The sequence below is a fragment of the Bubalus kerabau genome, chromosome 6, assembly GCF_029407905.1.
Source record: "Bubalus kerabau isolate K-KA32 ecotype Philippines breed swamp buffalo chromosome 6, PCC_UOA_SB_1v2, whole genome shotgun sequence".
Lineage (NCBI taxonomy): Eukaryota > Metazoa > Chordata > Mammalia > Artiodactyla > Bovidae > Bubalus > Bubalus kerabau.
In genome coordinates this window covers 75,339,805-75,365,066 of record NC_073629.1, presented here as the reverse complement: position 1 = coordinate 75,365,066, position 25,262 = coordinate 75,339,805, and the positions used below count along the sequence as shown (strand labels likewise).

Genomic DNA, 25,262 nt, shown 5'->3' with positions numbered 1-25,262 from the left:
TATTTGTTTACTTTTGGCTGCACCATGCAGTATGCAGAACTTCCCCGATCAGGGATCAAACCCCACAACCTCTGCAGTAGAAGCATGGAGTCTTAACCACTGGACCACCAGAGAGTCCTGACATGACCACATTTTAGAATTTTATTTGTTTTTATCTATAGTATTTTTGAGTATACCTCTTTGTACACCTTTTTTTTGGTGGCTGCTCTAAGTATATATTATATATAACTAATTTATCATTGGTTCCTGATGTCATCATTTTAGCAGTTCAAGTGATGTAGAAAAACCTTGCCTCCCTTTATCTCCTTTTCACTTTCCCCTATTTATAATATAACTATAAATAGAAAGAATGGAGAGATAAAAGTAGATTTGGAGTAACCTGGCTATGAAAAGCAAAGGTTAAAGGCAAGTGCTGGGTAAGGTGGAGCTAAAGGGATTGTTTTATTAGATTGGTTGAATTCTTCTCTGAAGTTTGGCCATCTTCCCTCACCTCCCTGAGCCTGACTTGTTTTTTTTTTTTTTTGGCCATGCCATACAGCTTGGGGAATCTCAGTTTCAAAACCAGGGACTGAACCCAGGCCATGACAGTGAAAGCCCAGAATCCTAACTACCAGGCCACTAGGAAATTTCCTAGATTGGTTGAATTTTAAAAGGAGAAAGACCTCTGACTGGTTGAATTTTAAAAACCTGAACACAGCCTAACAGCTAAGAGAAGAAGGCTGTACTAGAGCAGTTGGGAGGTAAAGGAGAAATGTAGGAAAACAGAGCAAGCTTTTTTAAAAAGTGGGAAGGAGAACAGATCCATAGTACAAATAAAGAGATTACTCAAGCTAAGAAAAGGGACACCACTTACACTGAGATAGAAAAGCTAGAAGAAAAGATAGCACTTGGGGCAAAAAAGTTTGTATGAGAGGTTGGGAGTAATAAGGGAGGTCTCATTATTTCTGATGGCCTCTTTTTGTAACTAAGAAAACAAAAAAACTCATCTGCTTAGACTGTGGGAGGAAGTAATGGAGGGGATGCGGATGGGGACTGCTGAAGAAGGCTCAGATTTAGCCTTTGAAAGCAAAGTGAGAGAAGCAGCAAATAAGAGAAAAGATCATTCAAAATTAGCATTTAAAGCTTTGGCTGAGGACTTCCCTGGTGGTCCAGAAAAGGTGGCACTAGTGGTAAAGAACCCACCTATCAATGCAGGAGACATAAGAGACACAGATTCGTTCCCTGAGTCGGGAAGATCCCCTGGAGGAGGGCATGGCAACCCACTCCAGTATTCTTGCCTGGAGAATCCCATGGACAGAAGAGCCTGGTGGGCTACAGTCCATAGGGTTGCACAGAGTCATACACAACTGAAGCGACTCAGCACGCACACACACCAGTGGTTAAGAGTCCCCCTTCCAACGTAGGGGACATGGGTTCCTGGAGTTGGGGAACTAAGACCCCACATGCCACAGGGCAACTAAGCCCACACCCATGTTTCACAACAAGAGAAACAACTACGGAAGCCCCAATCACAGCAATGAAGAGTTCATGAGCAGCTCAGCCAAAAAAAAACCAAAAAGCTCTGGCTCATTTTGAAAACATGCAGTTGTGTTAACAATTTCCAGATTTCCCCCCTCAGTTGTACCTTCTATCCTAAATATAGAAACAGAAATGACTGAAGATTAAACTGACCTAGGACTAGATTTTATAGGGTCAATGTAAAAGAAGGACAGAGATGAGAGAGATACTTAAGCAAATTCCCTATAAGTATATAAGCAAAAAATTATAAATCCCTTGTCAATAAAGCTTTATGTCAGAGAAATGCCTGCAAAAAAGTGCTGTAGACTTTTTTCCCATATAACCAAAGTGTTTCTTTTTCACAAAAACTTGTATTGTGAGGTTTGATTTTGGCTTGGAACTTAAAAAATGTGAAAACAGTAATAGTTTCATATACGTAATCCCTGCCCTCTATTCAGGTTTGTCACTGTGCCTCTTAAATACAATATACAGAACAGAGTCCAATGCTTGAACTATTTTCTGGCTATAGATAAAGACAGTGGGATTTTAAGCTTCTGCAGAAAAAGTTATGTGATGATCCATAACTCAAACACTCAGCTCTTCTTTAGTTTTTAGCAATTTCTGCCTATAATCTTATCATTGGTTTACTCAAGTAGATATTGGGTTCTCAGCACTTTTATATCACAAGGGGAATCTAGAATGACATATTGAGAATATGTTTTAAGATCAATTTTAATTCACAATATGCATATTCCCAAATTTGAAAAACTGAGAAGGTTGGGTTTAATTTTTAGTAATAAAAGCATTACTTCTGGGAGTATAGCACCTGCCCTAATTGTTCTGAGATGTGGTTTCAGTAATATTGAGTGAAACAAGATAAATATATCAGAGGAATTATATAAAAGTTATATTTACTCTATAATACCCCCTACCCCAGAATATAAACACCAAAAGGACAGGGATTTTCATTGTCTCTCAGCATCAGAAAAGGGTTCAGCACACAGTAAGCACTGATTAAATACTTGGTGGCTGGATTGATGGGTGGTATTGAAGGCCCCCATGGAGCTTAGTGAAGTGAAGTCACTCAGTTGTGTCTGACTCTTTGTGACCACATGGACTGTAGCCTATCAGGCTCCTCCATCCATGCAATTTTCCAGGCAAGAATACTGCAGCGGGTTGCCACTTCCTTCTCCAGGGGATCTTCCCAACCCAGGGATTGAACCTGGTCTCCCACATTACAAGCAGATACTTTACCATCTGAGCCACCTGGGAAGCCCCCCATGGAGCTGAAATCACTGCTAAATCTAAGCCTCAACTCCTAAAGAACCTGTAAATAGTGTCTTACTCCTCTTTTTCTAATATAGTTAAGAAGATAAATATATACAAAATGAGTTTACTGTTTTGAAAGATCATTGTTTAAAGCGAAATTAAGTTTAAATATTTAAGACTGAAAAATAAAATGTAATAAGTATTACTTTATCACTGAATAGTACTGTTGACCCCAGAAATATTCCCACTGTTCAGAAGCTCAGAATCTGCAGAAAATATAGGCTAAAATCCTGTCTCTCGATTTCACATTAAAATATTACCACAGTGCATAAGTTCACTCACACCCTCTTGAATGAAATATTTGTATATCCCTCACTTACATTTGCTTTAAATCAAGGAGAGTTTTCATCAAGCATTTTATATATTTGACAAAGTATGAATATCAATGCATGTAATTACAGAAAACAACATAAAATTATAAGCTGGGAAATCCATATTCCTTCAAAGAGTATTTCTTTTTAAATGTTAGTAAACAGCTCTGTATTTCTAATAGACATTAAACTTACATGACAGTTTTTCTCTTACCTAGTTTTACAGGAAAGCCTGGAGGAAGTTTCATTTGAACAAATTCTCTAAGCTTATTAAAGTGCTTGAAGGGAGCTATTACTTCCAAAACATTCAATAATCTGAAATATGGAAGGAGAAAAAATTTTTCACTTTGATTTTATTGTGTCCTTATGTTTTATAACTACATGCTCCAAACTTACAGTATCACAGCTCCAATATCACAGATGTTAAAGATGAAAAAATGACACCTCCTTTACCTCATTTTTTTTGTTTTATTATTCTTTTCACTGTGTCAAGGTCTATAACTTTTACATTTTATTGTGCAGCCATAATTTCCACAGTTTTTTGATCTTAGATCTACATTTCAGCAGACTCAAAACTCACACTAGTCCTCCTCCTAAAGTCTACACATTCCCAAGTTCTTTAATTAGCCTACTGTTTGGATGCCTGAATTTTGCTCCCAATTTTGTGTGTGAGAGGGCTTGTAAGTGTTTATTATTCCTTGATTTCTTACAGATTTGATAAATGAGTGTTTCTTTTTTGCACACGAAAGGGGACTCTGACTCTCATGGTTTCAGTTTATACTATTTCCCTCTTAACTAACACAATTTCACAAGGTCTCTTAGCAAGTGCTAAGAGGTCTCAAGCACTCTTAGCACTCAGTATTACACTCCTCATTATACTGTAACTCCTCCTTTTAGCCTTTGCTTGGATGAATTTGATTTTAAGTAGTATTAATTTTCTCTCAAAAAGGGCCCATGGCTGCTGTACTGACTGAATTCTTCTGTGTCCTTTTCAATTGCCTTGATATATAAATGACATCTTACCTAACTGTGGTATCACACTTTCTCTGCCTCAACAATGTAGCGAAAAAATGTAAGGTCAGGCTGTTTTTGTAACACCTTTTCTCCCGAATGCCTTTAGACAGTTCTCTATTATAACTGAAATGCAATAGTTTAATCAGGATATTCACTGTTACTACTTCTTGTCTATTTTTATTGGAGCTTAATCAGACTACATATTTAATTCTTCCACACAAGAAAATTTCCATCATATTTTGAATACTATTTTGTTTACATTGTGGAGGCTTTTTATTTAAGTGGAACAGCAATGATCCTTATATTGAACCACTCTCCTCCATAAATCAGTTCAGTTCAGTCGCTCAGTTGTGTCCAACTCTTTGTGACCCCACAGACTGCAGCACACCAGGCTTCCCTGTCCATCACCATCTCCTGAAGCTTACTCAAACTCATGTCCATCAAGTCGGTGATGCCATCCAACCCATCGCATCCTCTGTCATCCCCTTCTCCTCCTGCTTTCAATCTTTCCCAGCATCAGGATCTTCTACAATGAGTCAGTTCTTCACATCAGGGGGCCAAACTATTGGAGTTTTAGCTTCAGTATCAGTCCTTCCAATGAATATTCAGGACTGAATAGTATTATCCTCCATATATATTACTTCTCAAATTCCTTTAACATCTTCTTTCACTGGGCTTCCCAGGTGGTACTGGTAGTAAAAAACCCGTCTGCCAATGCAGGAGACACAAGAGATGTGGGTTCGATCCCTGGGTTCAGAACATTCCCCTGAAGAAGAGCACAGCAACCCACTCCAGTATTTTTGCCTGGAGAATCCCATGGACAGAGGAGCCTGGCAGGCTACAGTCCAAGGGTCGCAAAGAGTCGGACACGACTGAGTAGATTTAACACGCACATGCACTTCTTTCACTGGATTCACTATTAGCTATCAAAATTTAATTTTTGGCCACATCTGTTCTGTTCATTGTTGTTTCTAATGTATTTGTTTTGCAATAGTGCTATTTAGTGCTTAATTTATTTCCTTAGCTTTATAATCTCCTTTTCATTTCATTCTATTGTCTTATCTTAGAGTGATCTAGTTGACCAATCATGTTCTTTTATGCTCTCCTAAAGTATTTCTTCAGCATTACTGGTTAGGGCATAGACTTGGATGAAGGTGAAAAAGGAGAGTGAAAAAGTTGGCTTAAAACTCAACATTCAGAAAACGAAGATCATGGCATCTGGTCCTATCACTTCATGGGAAATAGATGGGGAAACAGTGTCAGACTTTATTTTTTGGGGCTCCAAAATCACTGCAGATGGTGACTGCAGCCATGAAATTAAAAGACGCTTACTCCTTGGAAGAAAAGTTATGACTAACTTAGATAGCATATTGAAAAGCAGAGACATTACTTTGCCAACAAAGGTCCGTCTAGTCAAGGCTATGGTTTTTCCTGTGGTCATGTATGGATGTGAGAGTTGGACTGTGAAGAAAGCTGAGCACCGAAGAATTGATGCTTTTGAACTGTGGTGTTGGAGAAGACTCTGGAGAGTTCCTTGGACTGCAAGGAGAACCAACCAGTCTATTCTGAAGGAGATCAGCCCTGGGATTTCTTTGGAAGGAATGATGCTAAATCTGAAACTCCAGTACTTTGGCCACCTCATGCGAAGAGTTGACTCATTGGAAAAGACTCTGATGCTGGGAGGGATTGGGGGCAGAAGGAGAAGGGGACGACAGAGGATGAGATGGCTGGATGGCATCACTGACTCGATGGATGTGAGTCTGAGTGAACTCCAGGAGTTGGTGATGGACAGGGAGGCCTGGCGTGCTGTGATTCATGGGGTCGCAAAGAGTCGGACATGACTGAGACTCTGAACTGAACTGAAAGTATTTCTAAAACTTTTTTTTTCACTTATATTTTATTCTAGAATGAGTTCTTTGTCTAGCTTTTACATACTATCTATGTTCCTTACTTTACTTTTTTAAGGGGGAATGGTTATAATTGCCACATTTTATAAATTCTAAGATACCTAATTTTTATTCACATATTAACATCTCTGAAATTGGAATAACTCCTAAAAGTGATAGCATCTTATAATTTGCCACACTTCTCTTCTTCCTTACAATATATATCCAGAGTATCTTAGAGTCATTTTGGGTTCAAGACAAGATAAATTTTGCAGACTTGTATGTATGGCTAATTCCCTTCCTACATCTTCTGAGAACTATTAATTTATTTTCCTCTTTGATCAACAGCTTGAAGACTAGATTTGGAATTCTATCTACTCTTCTAAAACTTGGCTGTTGAGGAGTATAGGATGTGTATAGAATCTATAGAAAAATAGGGGTCCTGCTCTCTTCCAAAATAATTTTTTTTTTTAATGTATTAGGTCAGACTGGAAGTAGAAGGATCTAGGAAGGAAAGCCTAGGGCTTCAACTCATCCCCTGCTTTAGTGAGAAGCCCGAATTTACAGTTCTGTCAGAATCGGCTCTAGCTACCCACCTCCCATTCCACACATCTCTCCAACTGTTTTTTTTTAAATGAGCAACTGATGAATACAGGTTTGGAAGGATATATTCAAGATATTCATGGGAGTATTATTCATAATGGTGACAAACTACAAATAATTAAAATGTTTATCAGTAGGAGGATAACAAAATAAATGGCAGTACATTAATACCATAAAATACCAAGGAAAGAAAAAAAAAAAGATAATGTAATTATTTTAAGAACTCCAAGATAACTCACTTTTACGAGAAAAGAGGAAATAGAATAAAATGCAGACTATTCCCCCATTTTTACAAAAAATGCTAAAAAAACACAGAGCAAAATTTAGACAAAAATACATTAGTTATTTACCTGTCAACTATTAGGAAGGTCAAAGAAAACTGCCATGTTTATTCGATAAACTTCCATACTGTTAGATTTTCTACAATAAGCATGTATTCATGTATTATTTTTATAATTTAAAAAAATTATTCAAAATTTTATTTAGTTGAAATAATTAAAATGTTAGTATTTTGAGAGCTGGAAAATTGCTAGAAGGGTGTAGACACTGCCAAAGCAAAGGCTACTTTACATTTCAAAGGCCTCAAATCCACCACTCAGATGCAAACATAATTATAGCCTTAAGATTTTAATAGTTTCTTTCATAAACTTGTGCAGTTAGTAACAAACTTACGATTCAATTCCCAAGGGAAATTCCTGGCTCATGGCTATCGTGGCTTTAAATGTTTTCTTACTTTCTTTGCACACCAGTTCTCTACCCAGATGAGGAGCTCTAAATTGAAAAAGAAAATATTAGGAAATTTTTTCCACGCTCTATCATCATCCTAAGAAGAATCTGTCATCTTCCAATGACATTCATTAATATTTCAACTTTTCTTACTCTGAGCATAGAAATAAAATTATGCTAAAAGAGAATGAGACATGTATAACAACTGAGACAAGGGTAACAAGGAAAATAACAAGGTATAAAAAGTTATTTCACATTGAATATAATTTTAATAATCACTATTTTTAGTAACAAAGCAAAATCCTGGAAAAAAACTTTAAAAATATCATTCCATATCTTTTAAATCACTTATTCAATTCAATCTCTTTTCAGCACTGATCAATAAGAAGCAAGGTAAAGAATAAAGAATTTTATATTAATTATCAAATATTATAAGAAGGAAACATTTTATAGAAATTAAAAAAGTATACTACAAACCTTTCAACATTAAAAAGAAGACAACTTCTTCCTAATCATGAGGGTAAGCAATATTTATTCTCCAACAAAAGAACATTTTCTATGAAGACAGTACTTTCTTTGATATGGTCAGCTAGAAAAATTTATTTATTTCTTCATTCAAAATAAACTTCATTCATCATTCTTTTATTCAATCAACATTTACTGGCTACAAACTATGTACTAGGTACTTTACTAATTATAAGCAATATAACATTAAGCAATTGTCTTGGGTAAGGACAATAAGAAGTAGTCTGGCAGAGGCTGAAACAAAGGGATGATGACATGGAAAGGTAAAAAGCAGATAAACAATGAGTGGCCTTAAACACCCTGCAAAAGACTCTGGATAATAAGAGAATATAAAGTTCATCTTACAGTGAAAAAACTCAAACAAGCAGTTTTACTAGGCAGTCTTCATATTCTATTTCCTTGGAATAATGTCGTATGGGTTTTGGGGAGTATATAAACTGGTAAGAGGGATGTAGAACTGCGGCTCTACATTTTACTCGAAAGAGAGAATGTAATTAGGGGTGCTTCTCCCTCATCATACTTCATCCACATTTTTAAAAGAAAAAAGAAGTGCTTCAGACAAAACTATACTACTAATTCTCTGTAAAAAAATTTTTTACAAAACTTTTTTTCTATAAACCAAAAAATACATAAACACAACAAAACCAACACTTACTTTCCATTTTCAGCAGATATATACTCTTCCCATGTAATAGTGTTCTGAGGAGGAGGGGTAAGGGACTGTCTTCGAATCGGCTGCCAAAACAAACAAACAAACAAAGAGTAAGGGGGAGAGAGAAGGGGAGAAAGAGGAGGGGGGAATAGAGACAAAAGAGAGACAGAGCGGGAGAGAGAAAAGAAAATTATCATATTTTTTAAAATATAAAATTAAAACATACAATAAACTATAATCTCCTTAATATCATCAGTACAATGCTTTAAGAGGTTATTCGGAGATAGTTCCATGATGATATAAGCTCCATCAGTAATATTTATTATTAATATCATTTTTTAAATCTCAAAAAGAAAAGTATAAAAGAGGTAAAATCCATTCATTCAATGCTTTAATCATCTAAAATGTTTCTGACATTATGCTAGATGCTGAACATGGGAACTACAGAGAAGTATAAAAACTAATCCTGACTTCATGGGGCTCACAGTTCAGAGCTGGAAAGAAAAAACATATACAGACATGAACATTAATCAGGAATACAAAATATTAAATGATTAAAGACAAAATGTGCTTACAAAAATCTGGGTAATACAGGAGTTTAGAAAACAGGGCAGTCTTCTACAGACAATAAATTGAGATTAGAAGATTAACACTCCAATTTAAAAGAAAAGAAAAAGAATATTTTGGACAGGGAGAATTAATAATGAAAATACTAGGTTGTCTTGAACTAGGGAGGAAAGTTCAAAAGGAATATCAACAAGAGTGGTAAGGGTCATATCAAGTTTAAAACTTATCCCTTGTCTTTGTTAACTAAGAATCTGGATCACTATAGGATAAACTGGCAATAAAGAAATAAGGGAGTAGAGTAGAAATTGCTAAGGAAAAATGAACAAGACAAACTATATACAGCAAAAGGGTAATAAGTGAAAGACTGCTATAAATAACAACAACAACAAAAAACAGTACCACTGGGAGAGGTTCCATTCAGAGAAGTATGGTTTTGGATATAATGAGTTTAAGATGTTAATGGGCAGCATGTTAAACCAAGGATTCTGAAGACACAAAAATGAGCCAGAATCCCACCCAGCTCCACTAGCTAGCAGTTGTGTGAACTGGGACAAGTAACTTTATATAACTGTCAATTTAACTCACCTGCAAAATGGAAATATGACCATCACCTCATAGTTAAAAATTCAATGAGATAATGTATAGAAAGGGTTAGTGCTCGGCACATTAGAAAAGATTCAGTAAATAATAATGAGTATTTTATACTGGGAAGTTCCTAGAGGGCAGTTACAAAAAGAGAAGGAAGGAAGGAAATCATATTTAGAAATAATGTTAAGAATTCTCTGACTAAATAAAAAGTAAGAAAACAGGACTGATGACTGAGTCCTAAAAATCACACAGATTGGGGGTGGTGGGATGGGGAATGCAGGAAGAGGACAGAAAGGAGCCTTTAAAAGGACAGAAAGGAGACTTTAAAAGCGTTTAAAATTAAAGGAGATATTAATCAATAAGAAAAAAACAAACAGTACCAAGGTATCATGGAAGTGAAAAGACTTTCAGTACCAAAACACAAAGACTTTAAAGAAGCCTGAAAAACTGGCCATAGATTTTGTTGGCTAGAAATCATTGATGATCTCTGAGTAACAGCCGAAGAATGTGGGACGAGGGAAACTAATAGTTTTTTGAGCATCAGGCAGTTGAAAGACAACATTCTGCCCTTGAGAAGCTTATAAAGAGATACACAGGAAGTGAATAATTACAATCCAGGGTGATAGTTATAATGATAGAGACATCAGGAGGATGGCATAAAGAGCACAGAGATCTGCCTGACCCAGCCTGGGTCAGGCAGCCAAAAAGATGTGAGAGCAAGGCTGGCTCCTAATGGAGAAGTCTGAAAGAAAGAGAACAAAATAACCAATTGAAGCACACTAAAGAACAAACAATGGTGAGAAAATGCATGCTGTAACAGGAAACTACAAGTGTTGTGTCTAAACAGCAAGATACAGGGTAAAAGGGCAAGACAGAAAAGGAAAAGTAGTTTGAAAGGGTTTTATGCAGTAAGTAGATTGTATTTTACTCAAAAAGCAATGGAAAAATATTTCGAGCAATATTATGCCGCTTTTAGAACACAAACATTGGAGCCAGACTGACCAAATCCTGACTTTGCCAATTACTAGCTGACTTTGGAAAATTATTCAAACTCTTTTGTCTCAAGTTTAGTTAACTATAACCTCTCAGGGTTGTTGTAAGGATATAACTGGATAGTTAACCTAAAATACTTAAAACAGTGCCTATGCTATGCTATGCTATGCTAAGTCGCTTTAGTCGTGTCCGACTCTATGCGACCCCATAGACGGCAGCCCACCAGGCTCCACCGTCCCTGGGATTCTCCAGGCAAGAATACTGGAGTGGGTTGCCATTTCCTTCTCCGATGCATGAAAGAGAAACGTGAGCATAATGCTATGCTATGCTAAGTCGCTTCAGTCGTGTCCGACTCTTAGCGACCCCCATGGACTGCAGCCTACCAGGCTCCTCTGTCCATGGATTTTCCAGGCAAGGGTACTGGAGTGGGGTGCCATTGCCTTCTCCGAAACAGTGCCTAACAAATAGTACATATTCTATACATTTTAATTATTAAGGCTTTACATAGTTCAATCTATTTCAGAGAGCTCATTCTGGTAGCAGTAAGTTAGGAAGCTATCTCTAATTCAAATGAGAAATGATAAGGGGAGCTATTTCAAAGTGGAAGAAGAGAGATTCATGAGATCTTTAGGATTTTGTGATCAATTACAGACACAGAGGTAAGAAAAGTTAAGAAGTTCAAGGACAAATGTCAGGGTGCTGACTTAGGTCATGGTAGCAGATAATGGTGGTACCACTCAAGACAGAGAAGGAAAAAAATTGTCCTATCAGATTTAAACATACTAAATTTTAGATACCTACATTTATCCATGTGAAGGAAGGAAAATACTATAGATCTGGTGATTAAAAGTCAGGTCAGAACTGAAGGTATATATTGGGTGAGAGTTACTAGTATTTATGTGGTAACTGAAGCATCAGTTATGTACCTAACAAAGAGACGTTAGAGAATACTAGATGTCTACTCAATCAATAATCTATTCTCCTATTCTTTATTGTAAAAGAACCTTCCTACCAATTTTTGACTGGACACATTACTTCCTAGATAAAAGACTTCTTTTCTAGCCATCTTTACAGCCAGCTAAGTGTTATCATGTAACTAAGTTGTAACTAATGGGATTTGAGCAGTGATGTGTGCAACTTCTGGCTGGGTTCTCAAACAGAAGAGGCATGGCCTTTCCTTCCTAATTACTATTAGGAATTATTATTCCTAATTGTTGGGATACTAAGTAGGTAATAAAGCATCGTATAGCATGTGGATGAGAGCTAGATCCTAAAAATGCTAAAGAAATATTGATAAGACAGGGGGAAAAAAAAAAGGATAGGTCTGAGATGAACTCACAGAGCAATGAAACCATACAGTAACTCAGATTTTTACATAAGAAAAAAATAAACTCCTGTCTTGTTTAAGTTAATGTAATTTTGAATCTCTTATACTCAGCCAAACTAACATCATGAAAAAAGTGAAAGTGTTAGTCGCTCAGCTGTGTCCAACTCTTTGCAGCCCCATGGGACTGTAGCACACCAGACTCCTGGGTCTATGGGATTCTCCAGGCTGGAGTGGGTTGCCACATCCTGCTTCAGGGGATCTTCCCAACCCAGGGATCCAACCTGCATTTCCTGCATTGCAGGCAGATTCTTTACCACTGAGTCACCAGTCTATTTAATACCTATATATATATTTAATACTTGTATATATATTTGACTATAACTAGTATTTTATATATATATATATAAAGTCTTAGTGAAGACTCATTTTCCTGGCATGATTAATGTAGCATGTCATATAATTTTTCAGGTAATAAACTTCTGTAAGCAGTTGCTACTATTTCCAGTAGAATTGTTTCTAAACTATGTATTATACATCCCCCATCTTAGTAGAGACTGTAATGAATCTAACTTAACCTTTTACTGAGCACTTTACCTCATCATTATGAAAATCAGTTGTTACATTTTAATAAGCTCTTAGTTTATGTGTATTCTAACTTGCCCTTTGTTATATACTGATACTTGCAGTTGAATCTGTCAGTGTTCCCTCCACGCAGTTATCACAATTATTTAATGAAACAGGAAGACATGAAGGCTGCCACAGGACACCAGATGGCTTTCTGTTATTTCCCCAAGTCAATAGGGTCTGTAACTGAAATGACATCAAACCTTTCCTACATAATTAAATGCAAACTTCTAATGCCTGTTTTTCTTAAAGCATAAAAAAAGAGTTTTAATTTATTGCTAGATTTGCTAAATTCTAGTATTTTATGTTGCAAAGATTTCTGGAAGTTTAAGGCATTCATGTATTTTATGTCTATGTGTTCCTATTTTGATTTTATATATTAAAAAATATATAATCACTAACAGAGGTTAACTCAATATTCTATATATATAGCTAGCTGGCATACAATTAATACTTTTATCAATGACTGTCTTAATTGCTTCCTCCAACTGGATAGAACAAAGTGGAAAGCAGCACCAAAAGTATAGGAGCAAGTAGTCATGACTTAAGAATTTCTGAGCACTTAAATTTTATTATTAAAAATACTGTTAAAAATATATACTAAATATTAGAACTATGTCTGGAAAGGAGGGGGGAAGAAGAAGTAGGCATGGCAAAACTAGTTAAACAGCAATTTCTCCTAAATGCTACCTATAAGCTATTTCTTATAGAAATTAAAACAAATATTTGGCTATAAAAACAAGAAGAAACTCAGAAGCTAATTATTTAGAATAAAGAACATAAATTCATTCTGAAAAAAACTAGTATATTTATTTTTAAGAAATGAAATTTTATTAAAATGTGGCTTTAAAATATAGTATTTTCGGGAATTCCCTAGCAACACAGTAGTTACAACACCACGCTTTCACTGCAGAGGGCACAGGTTCAATCCCTGTGTAGGAAACTAAGATCCCACAAGCCATGCAATGCCACCAAAAATGAAAAAAAAAAAATATATATATATATATATATGTATATGTACAATATTTTCATGTCTTTTGAAAACAATCATAGTAAAACTAGTCATATATGTTTTCTAGGCTTGCAAAAATTTCAATAATGCTCTGAAGCCAAAAACATGTTTTTTACTAATATGTTTTAGACACATCACTGAAAAAAACACAATACTAATTTTTAGTACACTTTTCAATAGCAAACTTCCCTTATTCCTTTTCCAGGTTCAATTTCACAATATTCTTAAAGAATTGCTAAGATGAGTTAAATATGTGGATACACACAAAGAAGAGACTATAACAAAGGCAGACTGGGAAGCAATATACTTAAAACAAGAAGAAGAACCTGGGGAACAGTCCTAGAATCAAAACCCGTCATTGCTACTTACAGCTTTATGATTTCAGATATATTATTTATTTTTTTAACTTCACTCTCCTTTCTATAAAATTGCAAAATGATAGTCATCTCAGTTCAGTTCAGTTCAGTTGCTCGGTCGTGTCTGACTCTGCAACCCCAGGGACTGCAGCACGACAGGCTCTTCTGTCCATCACCAACTCCCAGAGCTTACTCAAACTCATATCCATTGAGTCAGTGATGCCATCCAACCATCCCATCCTCTGTCGTCCCCTTCTCCTCCTGCCTTCAATCTCAGTAGGTCATTGTAATAATTAATAACTAAATGAGATAATATATGAAAAAATACTTCACACAATACCCAGGAACCATTTCCTTTGATTCCTAATTAGAAGTCAAAAGCTTAATTATTTAACTCGCAGTATTTTGTTCTATTATATAGGCATCTGGGATTAAATTAAGTTTTAATTTCAATGTGTAAAACTGTACTTGATTAAAATGTCAATTAAAGACCCCTTTAACAATTCAACTGCATAGTTACAAATTCCATCCTAAAGAAAATAACTTGTGCACATATTTCAAAATGGTTTCCTGCCAAAATTAAACAAAGGTAGCAGTTAACACCTATGAGCAATAAACACAACAATGTCATCTTTTTAAAAAGAACTGTAACAATAAATAACAATGTAGGTCCAAAGAAATGGCTTTTTTGGCTCTTTAACAATGAAAAAGGATAGTGGCTTTGTCAAAGATTAACCTCCTCATTGCCTCTCTCAATTCATCTCCTATAACCTGAAAATAACACATCCTACAACTCCTACTGATCAAGAGATCAGTAAATACCAGGAGGTGTCTGGAAAATAAAGTCTAGTGAGGCTCTATCCCAAGGACAAAAGAAAAATGAGGACTGCAAAGAGGATCTGGCAGGAAGAGAACAGGATCATACTGAACTGGTCTGATCATATTTTAACTTAAACATTTAATGCGGATTTTTAAGTACTTTTACATCCTGTACTCATTAAACAATGGCTGATTTGCTCAATATATAAACTTCCTAAACATTAAAATACTTTTCCAAACAAACACAGTATCACCATGAATTAATTGAAACCTGGCATACTATTCTACAAAGTTTGTCTTATCCCTAACACAAGAGAAGACTCTACACATGGACATCACCAGATGGTCAACACCAAAAATCAGATTGATTATATTCTTTGCAGCCAAAGATGGAGAAGCTCTATACAGTCAGCAAAAATAAGACCCCGGAGCTGACTGTGGCTCAGATCATGAACCCCTTATTGCTAAATTCAGACTTAAATTGAAGAAAGTGGGGAAAACCACTAGACCATTCAGGTATGACCTAAATCAAATCCCTTATCATTATACAGTGGAAGTGAGAAATAGATTTAAGGGACTACATCTGATAGACAGAGTGCCTGATGAACTATGGAAGGATTCGTGACACTGTACAGGAGACAGGGATCAAGACCATCCCCAAGAAAAAGAAATGCAAAAAAAGCAAAATGGCTGAGGAGGCCTTACAAATAGCTGTGAAAAGAAGAGAAGCGAAAAGTAAAGATCTACCTGTTTGAATGCAGAGTTCCACAGAATAGCAAGGAGAGATAAGAAAGCCTTCCTCAGTGATCAATGCAAAGAAATAGAGGAAAACAATAGAATAGGAAAGACTAGAGATCTCATCAAGAAAATTAGATATACCAAGGGAACATTTCATGCAAAGATGGGTACAATAAAGGACAGAAATTGTATGGACCTAACAGAAGCAGAAGGTATTAAGAAGAGGTGGCAAGAATACACAGAAGAACTGTACAAAAAAATCTTCACGACCCAGATAATCACGATGCTGTGATCACTCACCTAGAGCCAGACATCCTGGAATTTGAGGTCAAGTGGGCCTTAGAAAGCATCACTACGAACAAAGCTAGTGGAGGTGATGGAATTCCAGTTGAGCTATTTCAAATCCTGAAGGATGATGATGTCAAAGTGCTGCACTCAACAGGTCAGCAAATTTGGAAAACTCAGCAGTGGCCACAGGACGAGAAAAGGTCAGTTTTTATTCCAATCCCAAGAAAGGCAATGCCAAAGAATGCTCAAATTACTGCACAATTGCACTCATCTCACACACTAGTAAAGTAATGCTCAAAATTCTTCAAGCCAGGCTTCAGCAATACATAAACCGTGAACTTCCAGATGTTCAAACTAGTTTTAGAAAAGGCAGAGGAACCAGAGATCAAATTGCCAGCATTCACTGGATCATCGTAAAACCAAGGGAGTTCCAGAAAAACATCTATTACTGCTTTATTGACTATGGCAAAGCCTTTGACTGTGTGGATCACAATAAACTGTGGAAAATTCTTAAAGAGATGGGAATACCAGACCACTTGACCTGCCTCTGAGAAACCTGTATACTGGTCAGGAAGCAACAGTTAGAACTGGACATGGAAGAATAGACTTGTTCCAAATAGGAAAGAGTACATCAAGGCTGTATATTGTCACCCTGCTTATTTAACTTGTATGCAGAGTACATTGTGAGAAACACTGGGCTAGAGGAAGCATAAGCTGGAATGAAGACAGCTGGGAAAATATCAATCACCTCAGATATGCAGATGACACCACCCTTATGGCAAAAAGTGAAGAGGAACTAAAAAGCCTCTTGATGAAAGTGAAAGAGGAAAAAAAAAAAATGAAAGAGGAGAGTGAAAAAGTTGGCTTAAAGCTCAACATTCAGAAAACGAAGATCATGGCATCCAGTCCCATCACTTCATGGCAAATAGATGGGGAAACAGTGGAAACAGTGGCTGGCTTTATTTTTTTGGGCTCCAAATCACTGCAGATGGTGATTACAGTCATGAAATTAAAAGACACTTACTCCTGGGAAGAAAAGTTATGACCAACATAGACAGCATATTAAAAAGCAGAGACATTAATTTGCCAACCAAGGTCCATCTAATCAAGGTTATGGTTTTTCCAGTAGTCATGTATGGATGTGATAGTTGGACTATAAAGAAAGCTGAGCGCAGAAGAATTGATGCTTTTGAACTGTGGTGTTGGAGAAGACTCTTGAGAGTCCTTTGGACTGCAAGGAGATCCAACCAGTCCATCCAAAGGAGATCAGTCCTGTGTGTTCATTGGAAGAACTGATGTTGAAGCTGAAACTCCAAATCTTTGGCCACTTGATGTGAAGAGCTGACTCATTTGAAAAGACCCTGAAGTTGGAAAGACTGAAGGCAGGAAGAGAAGGGGATGATAGAGGATGAGATGGTTAGATGGCATCACTGACTCACTGGACATGAGTTTGGGTAAACTCTGGGAGTTGGTGATGGACAGGGAGGCCTGGTGTGCTGCAGTTCATGGGGTTGCAAAGAGTTGGACACGACTGAGTGACTGAACTGAACTGAAAACGTAATTTGGCACAACACTGCAAGGAGAGACTAAACATTCAAGGAATTCAAATCTCTTCATAGTAGCCTTTAAGCGTTTCATGACTGTGACTGACGTTTTATACTATAACCCAGCAGTGACACATATGCACATAAACACAACATACATACACACCCCTGACACTACTGATTCATAAAGTAATAAGGACCCATCTGGAGATGCAGGAGACAAGGATTTGATCCTTGGGACAGGAAGATCTCTTGGAGGAGGAAATATGGCAACCCACTCCAGTATTCTTGTCTGGAGAATCCCATGGACTGAGGAGCCTGGCGGGGTACAAGTCCATAAGGTCACAGAGTTGGACATGACTGAGCAACTGAGCACACACACACACTATGTGCTCTAGTTTTTATTATCTGAATTTAGATTCTACTTAAAAAAAAAGTAGGAGTCATAATAGCTCACTAGAATTCATAATCCACCGGAGTGGATTCAAATTCTACAATTTGAAAACACTGCTATAAAAAATGTCATAAAATGTTAATCTTTGGGAATCTTTTTTTTTCCAGTTTTAACATCTAAAATTGTTAAAATAAAAAACCATTAAGAACCCATCCAATTCATCTTACTAAGGAAATAAGATTGCAGACACAAGTTATTGTGTCTTGTACCTAAGCATTTCCTTGATTTCCCTCCCCTTTCCTAACTGTCACACAATTCTTTGCAGGTAGCATGTTTTCAATAAATACATACTGAATACAAAATTTATCAGATGGTATTGGCTAAAAATGACTTCATAAAGTAGGCAGATTGTTAGCAAGGCCTTCAAAGCAGCAGCAGGTTTCAGTTGATGAAGTAGAAAAAAATATATGCAAAGGGATCATGCTTTGGTTTCATGCTTACAAAATGATTTTAATCTATTTATTAGTGAAGACTCAAAAACCAACAACAGATTCACAAAAAACTCACCAGACCATCACAGAAAAATGAAAGGTGATACATGGTAAAGAAAACCTACGAGCATACTTAAATAAACTCACTGAATGCCAGGAATGAAGTCTACCCCTCCCTTAGAACATTATATATTAAGAAAAGTAAAATTATACCTCAAAATTCTGTTCCATTATGTTTCCACCTTTACTCAAACTCTCCATAATGGCCTTATTTCGAAGAATGTCTTCTTCACTGAGATGTTCTCTTCTTTTTCTTGATTCTAAAACAAGTCCATTCACCAGATAAAAGTCGGCCAAAAAGTTTCCTACCCTTTCCTAAAACGAAATCAAATATTTCAAAATAATAAAACAAACAAAGTTTACCTTAGATTTTTTTTTTAAAATTTCAAAGTAAAATATACAGTTTCTCCATAAACATGTAACATTTAGATGAAAATAAATATTCCTCTGGTACTTAAAATTATCAAATTATCTTACACATTCTATTAAGCTAAAAAATACATAACATTACACATTTTAAATTTGTAAAGGAAAATTTTTAAACACATGAAATGCAGGTAGTTAATCTCCAATGAATTAAGACTAAGTAAAAACAGCACATAGTATTCCTTTAGAATCTACTAAGTAGCACAAAGCTACAGAAAACTTAATTTAGCTAATAATCAAATATCATGAGTTATAAGGAGGGGTCAGGGATAATTAATGTTCCCATTTTATAGATAGAAATAAAAACTAGAATAAAAAGAAATAAACTAAGTCACATAAAAACTTCTAGTACAACTAAAATTAATTACCCATTCCAATATTCTCTAGCAGGCCCAAACTTACAAGATACAGTTGCTTGCTTCTTTCAACAAAAAGAGAACAACCAAGCAGTCTTGCTCACTAGTACAGTTTATATTTATATTATGGATTGAGAATGGGGAACTCAAATGGAATAAAAGGACATCAAGAAGAGTCCTCCTTCAACATTAACTTTCACTTTTTTCAGACCCACAGGTGGTCAGAGTTTGAAATACCTTACCTCAAACAACATGATCAGTAACTTACTGAAAACAGGCTTCCCATTTCTACCTGTATGCAAATCACTTCTCTTGCTGTTGCTTTCTGGCATTCCAAAACTAAGTGTTTAGAGTGGCTTCTGTTTCTACCTTGCTTTGTGGATTCCTTACCAATCATTAGAAAGGAAGGCATTCTGCACCTGTTTCTACCTACAAAATGGGAACTATAAGCAATTACTGACTCCCTCCTTACCTGTCAAAGATTTAAGAAGATCACCTAGACACTCTTCAAGAGCTTTGAGCTGCTTAGCAGTAGTACTAGATGAACAGCAGCTTCAATTTTTATCTTCTCTTGAAGTGATCCTTCTAATGCTGTCCAGAAGAACAGAGTACAAACAAATAAGACTCAGGCCAACAAATAGATTGCAGTATAGGATCTCACATCTGGAAATCCTATAATGTTACTTGTTGCCAAACAGGCTTAGAGATGAAAATTGATGAACCTAGATCTCAAAGTGAGAATTTTTCTGTGGTTGGGAAACATTCAGGTGATAATGATCAATTTTGGATATCTTATAATGAAAAAGCATTTATTAAAAATAAATCAAAAAACAAGTCATATCAATAAAAATATTTAAATGTATATTTCTTATAATACAACCATTCCATTTCTTGCTAGCTATAAAAGACAATGCAAAGGGATATAAAAGGATGGTAAATGTAACATCATTTATACTGGGAGAAAACTGGACACAAATGTGTATCCACCTAAACATCCAAAAATAAGAGACTGAGTAAATAAATTACAATATATCCATACTATGGAATACAATGCAGTAGCTAAGAAGAATAAAGTAATTTTAAGACATACTAAAAATTGGGTGGAGGGGGGAGTTGCAAAATAATAGATACAATGCAATGATACTTTTTGAAAAAATAAATATTTGTATCAATAACTAAATATTATTATAGATATAAATCAATATACATTGAGATACATTGATTATTATAGATATATATGAATGTACAATGAGTTGGACATGACTGAGCAACTGAACAACAATGTACATAAAGTATAAGAAAAGTCAGGAAGATATACAGCTGGATAATTTTCTGCAAAAGACTCTGGGACTATAAGCTGTAGTCAAGAGGGATTTCTCAGCTTTATATGTAAGACTGTGTGGTAGTTAATTTTATGTCAATTTGGCTAGACTATGATGCCCAACTGTTCAAACAAACACCAGTCGAGATGTTGCTACAAAGCCAACATTGGGTTTTGGAGGGGTGCACCACACGGCTTGCAGGATCTCAGTTCTCCAAGAAGGGACTGAACCCAGGCCATGGTGGTGAAAGCATGTCCTAATTACTGGACTGCTGAGGAATTCCAAGATGGCATTTTTTAGATTAGTTGAAATTTAAATCTGTAGACTTGGAGTAAAGCAGATTACCCTCATATGGTGGAAAGGCTGTTTCCAATCAAATGCAGGCCTGAAGAGCAAAAACTAAGGTTTCCCAAAGGAAAAGCAATTCGGCCTCAAGACTGCAACACAGAAACCTTGCCTCAGATTCTGATCTACAGATTTCAGACTCAAAACCATACAACTCTTTCCTGAATTTTCAGCCTGCTAGACTGCACTACAAATCTCAGACTTACCAGGTCCTACATTCACACAAGCTAATTCCTTAAAGTAAATCAACCTCTTCCTCACCCTTCTCTCCTTCTGTGTGTGTGTATGTGTGTGTGTGTGTACACACAGATATATACATATATACAGATAGATATAGATCTCCTATTGATTCTGTTTCTCAGAGAACCCTGACTAATTTACTTTTGTCTTTATAATAAGGATATATTTCTGTTGTGTGTAATAAAAGATAAATTCATAAAATCTTGGCCCTTACCCAATGTTATTTATTCTTTAAAATTTTATAAAATGCTTCTTCATACATCCAACTAAAAAATGCGTGAGTATATTTTGAGCAGATGAAATAAGAATTATGGAAAGAATTTACAATTTACTAATGGAGAAACCTCCACTGAGATTTAATTAAACAAGTACTGTAGAAATTTAAGCTTATTTAGCCTTAGTCAAATATATGGAATACTCAGGAATAGATAATGGGTAAGTAAATAGTTTTCAAGTTGAAAAGGAGAAAAAAGGTTCAGGGAAATGAATTTAACAGTGTAGCTTCTTTATGGTCTTCTTAAAATTAAAGCATTAGAAATATAACAGAACCATGTGAAGACATTGTTTCCTATTTAACAACAAGGCAACTGACAACAAGAATATTTTTCAACATAAAATTCAAATGAACTAAGCTTTCTCTCCTGGCTTCTGTAAGATGATCTTCCAACTCTGTAACCAACCATTATAATTCCCTATTTGGATTCAAGGAGAAAAGAATACATGACTTGACAATTAATTAAGCTACTCGTTCTACATGCGTTTCCATCACATTATTTTGGCAATATTAAATACTGAACAGTTTTTAAAGTGTAAAAATCTCAGTTTGCACATACTGTTTTATCTTCCCGAAAAAGCCATCCAGTTTGGGCACGCGTGAAAGAAATTGATTTGGTTGATAAGGTTGCAGAGTAAATATCGCTACTCATTAAAATGTCAACCTCTTCTTCTGTTTCCATCTCTGATTCCTGAGGTGGAGGCAAAAGGTAGATATAAGAAACTAAGTTTTTAAAAGTTATTAGTGCCACAAATGAAAATATCAACAATTAAAATGTTACAAATTTCAAAAAGCAAAAAGGACCGATTCTAAAAACAATTACAGAAGTTTAAACTTCGTATATCTAAATAAGTTGGGCTTCCCTTGTGGCTCAGCTGGTAAAGAATCCATATGCAATGCGGGAGACCTGGGTTGGACCCCTGGGTTGGGAAGATCCCCTGTAGAAGGGAAAGGCTACCCACTCCAGTATTTTGGCCTAGAGAATTCCAGGGACTGGATAGTCCATGGGGTTGCAAAGAGTCAGACATGCCTGAGTGACTTTCACTTTCATCTAAATAAGTTAGAATTATAACTAATTATGAATCTAAAAATACAGGACACATGAAAAATGTACTTCGTAATGAAAATAATAATAGTTTACCCCATCACAGAAATATATAATGGAAATAATACTAGATTACCCATTACATAAATACAGAGTACATAATTACAGGAGATTTAAGAATTAAGTAGACAGGTCTGAGACAAAATGTCTATACAAAGGTTTTGTTTTCTTTAAATACAGATGAATCTTACTTTAGTTTTTTTAACCTGAAGACCCACTGCTACCATTTGAGCTCTTCTTTCCCAATAGTTTTAAGTGGAAGGAAGAAAGGGAAGGGAAGGAAGGAAAGAAAGGAAAGTAGACTTTCTTTCCCAATAGTTTTAAGTGGAAGGAAGAAAGGGAAGGGAAGGAAGGAAAGAAAGGAAAGGAGTATAGGATCTTCTCTATACTCATCAAAGAAAGAAAAGGAATCCATAAATATCATCCCATGATTTCCAAACTCAATTAGCAGCCTTGCTTCAATGTATTTATTCCCCAGTGCTGGCATATAATAATTGATGAATAAATATTTTTTAAAAGAAAAAGCTTTGCACTTGTTTCATGTATAGAAACATAACTAAATGACCAAGTACAGAAGAGTAACTGAGTAGGTAATAAATGAGGTTCTATTCTCTTAACAGGCTAAGAGAGTTTCCTTGGTACTTAGGACCACAGAATCCGCACGAGAGACGGAGGAAAAAAAGAAGAACCCAGAGCCTTAGTGGAGAGTGAGAACCATCCATAGGGTTTACAATAACTAGAAGCTCTATTTTCCATATTTCCTGATTTCTAGATTCACAAGAGGCCCATTTTCTATTCCTCACCACCAAACTTTCACCCAGATTTCCTTCACCCTTGCAAGTGAGGAATGGAAAATCTTGACATTAATGCTAAGGCTGTATAACAGATGAAAATGTATTCCTGGTAACCCAAACTAATTCTGAACACAAGTACAAAATTTTGGCTGGCATAGATTGTATAGAACTATTAATCCTCATGATGCAAATATGTTATAAATTAGGATTTTATGTATTAGCTTAGGAACAACACTATATATAACACTACCTATGAAGAAATTTGCTTTAAGTTTCAAACATCCCATTTCAAAGAAACTTTTTTTATATACTTTTACGTATGGGTTTATTTTTGGCTGTGCTGGGTCTCTGTCGCTGCCTGGGCTCTTCTCTAGTGCAGGGGAGCGGGGCTACTCTCTAGTTGTGGCGCACAGTGTTCCCACTGCAGTGGCTTCTCGCGTCACAGAACACAGGCTCCAGAGTGCAGGCTCAACAGCTGTAGCACACAGGCGCAGCTGCTTCTTGACATGTGGGATCTTCCTGAACCAAGGATCACACCCATGTCTCTCTCTTGCACTGGCAGGCGGATTCTTTAGCAGTGAGCCATGAAGGAAACCCGCAAAAAACATTTGAAACAGAACTCTTCTATAAATTGTACACTATCTCCTAACCACATCATTGAAAATGACTTGTTAGTAATTACATTCATTCAGCAAACATTTAATGAACGGTTATTACTTATATATACATATTGGTGAAAAAAACAAGTATTCCCTGCCTTGAGAATTACTGCTTACTATATAGCTTTTCTATATTCTTTTAGACATAAAATACACACGCATATACCCTAAATACATCAGCTAATATTTACACCACTAGCCTTAATCTCTGGCTTCTCTTTTAGTATCATCTTTCTAACTCATCCATTGCCTCGTTAGCTATCCTATTGTTATTTAAGACACAAGAATTCAAATTATTTAGTACATTTCTGAGAGTCTAGAATAAGGGTCAGCAGAATATGAAAAGCAGTCAAATCCAGTGCACCACTTGTTTTTATAAGTAAAATTTTATTAGAACACAGCCATACTCATTCATTAATATATTGTCTAAGGTGACTTTTACGTTAGTAACAGCAGAGGTGAGTAGCTGTGACAGAGACCATATGACCCTACAAATACATTTAAATATCTAAAATATTGACTCTCTCCCTTACGGAAAGAGTTTGGCAAACTCTGGCTTAGAATGCACTGATGCTGTATTAAGTACCAGAGAACACAACTAAAAGACCCCCATACCTTTGAGGAGCTTAGCCCCCACAAAAAGAAGAATGCCATATAGACTAAAAGAAAAAAAGGAAATAGCACTAGAAGCTCTACAGTACCAGATTTAGTGGAGCATCAAGAAAAGAATGGTCACCCAGGAGGGGAGGAAACAACAACACTAAATAGGTATCCCTCAGGGTGAGAGTGTAAGAAGTGTATTCCTGGAAGTGGAAACAACATGAACAAAGGAATGAAATACTAAAGAGCCTGGAAAAAACTGCAAAGAGTTCAGCATGAGGGTAGCTATGATAACAAGGTAAGGCAAACATAGGAAAGTTAGCAAAAGCCACGTCATGAAGGAACCATCCCATGAGGAGGAATTTGGATTTCATTCTTCTTGGCAATAGGGAACTTTTAAAGTGTCTTTAAGGAAGACAAGTTTCATGAATTTGTTTTCAATGTTCAACCTATCTCCAATATGTGAGATAATTTAGAAGCAGGCTAGAAGGGGGTCAGGAAGATCATTTATGAGACATTTGTGACACTCCAGCTGAAATAGTATCTAAATTATGGCAATAACAGCATCAATTTAAAAAAAGAGATAATTATAAGGCATCTGGAGAGGGAAATGGCAACCCACTCCAGTATTATCACCTGGAGAACCCTGTGGACAGAGGAGCCTGGTGGGCTGCTGTCCATGCGGTCGCAGAGTCGGACAAGATTGAAGCAATTCAGCCTGCATGCACCCATAACACATTAGGGAGACAAGAATAACCACACATGTTCTCTAATTAGGAAACCTGAGAGTACAAGAA

The 25,262-nt window shown here is 36.1% G+C and overlaps 1 protein-coding gene across 1 annotated transcript in view; it reads right to left on the bottom strand.

Moving 5' to 3' along the window:
* ANKRD13C (ankyrin repeat domain 13C) overlaps positions 1-25,262 on the bottom strand; it is a 91,500-nt gene that overhangs the window by 5,733 nt on the left and 60,505 nt on the right. Inside the window, exons 8-12 of the mRNA XM_055585495.1 lie at positions 21,867-21,998; positions 18,498-18,659; positions 8,547-8,626; positions 7,313-7,411; positions 3,352-3,452 (exon numbers count right to left, since the gene is read on the bottom strand). Of these exons, the coding sequence (XP_055441470.1) occupies positions 3,352-3,452; positions 7,313-7,411; positions 8,547-8,626; positions 18,498-18,659; positions 21,867-21,998 (574 nt within the window). The remainder of the gene's footprint in view (positions 1-3,351; positions 3,453-7,312; positions 7,412-8,546; positions 8,627-18,497; positions 18,660-21,866; positions 21,999-25,262) is intronic.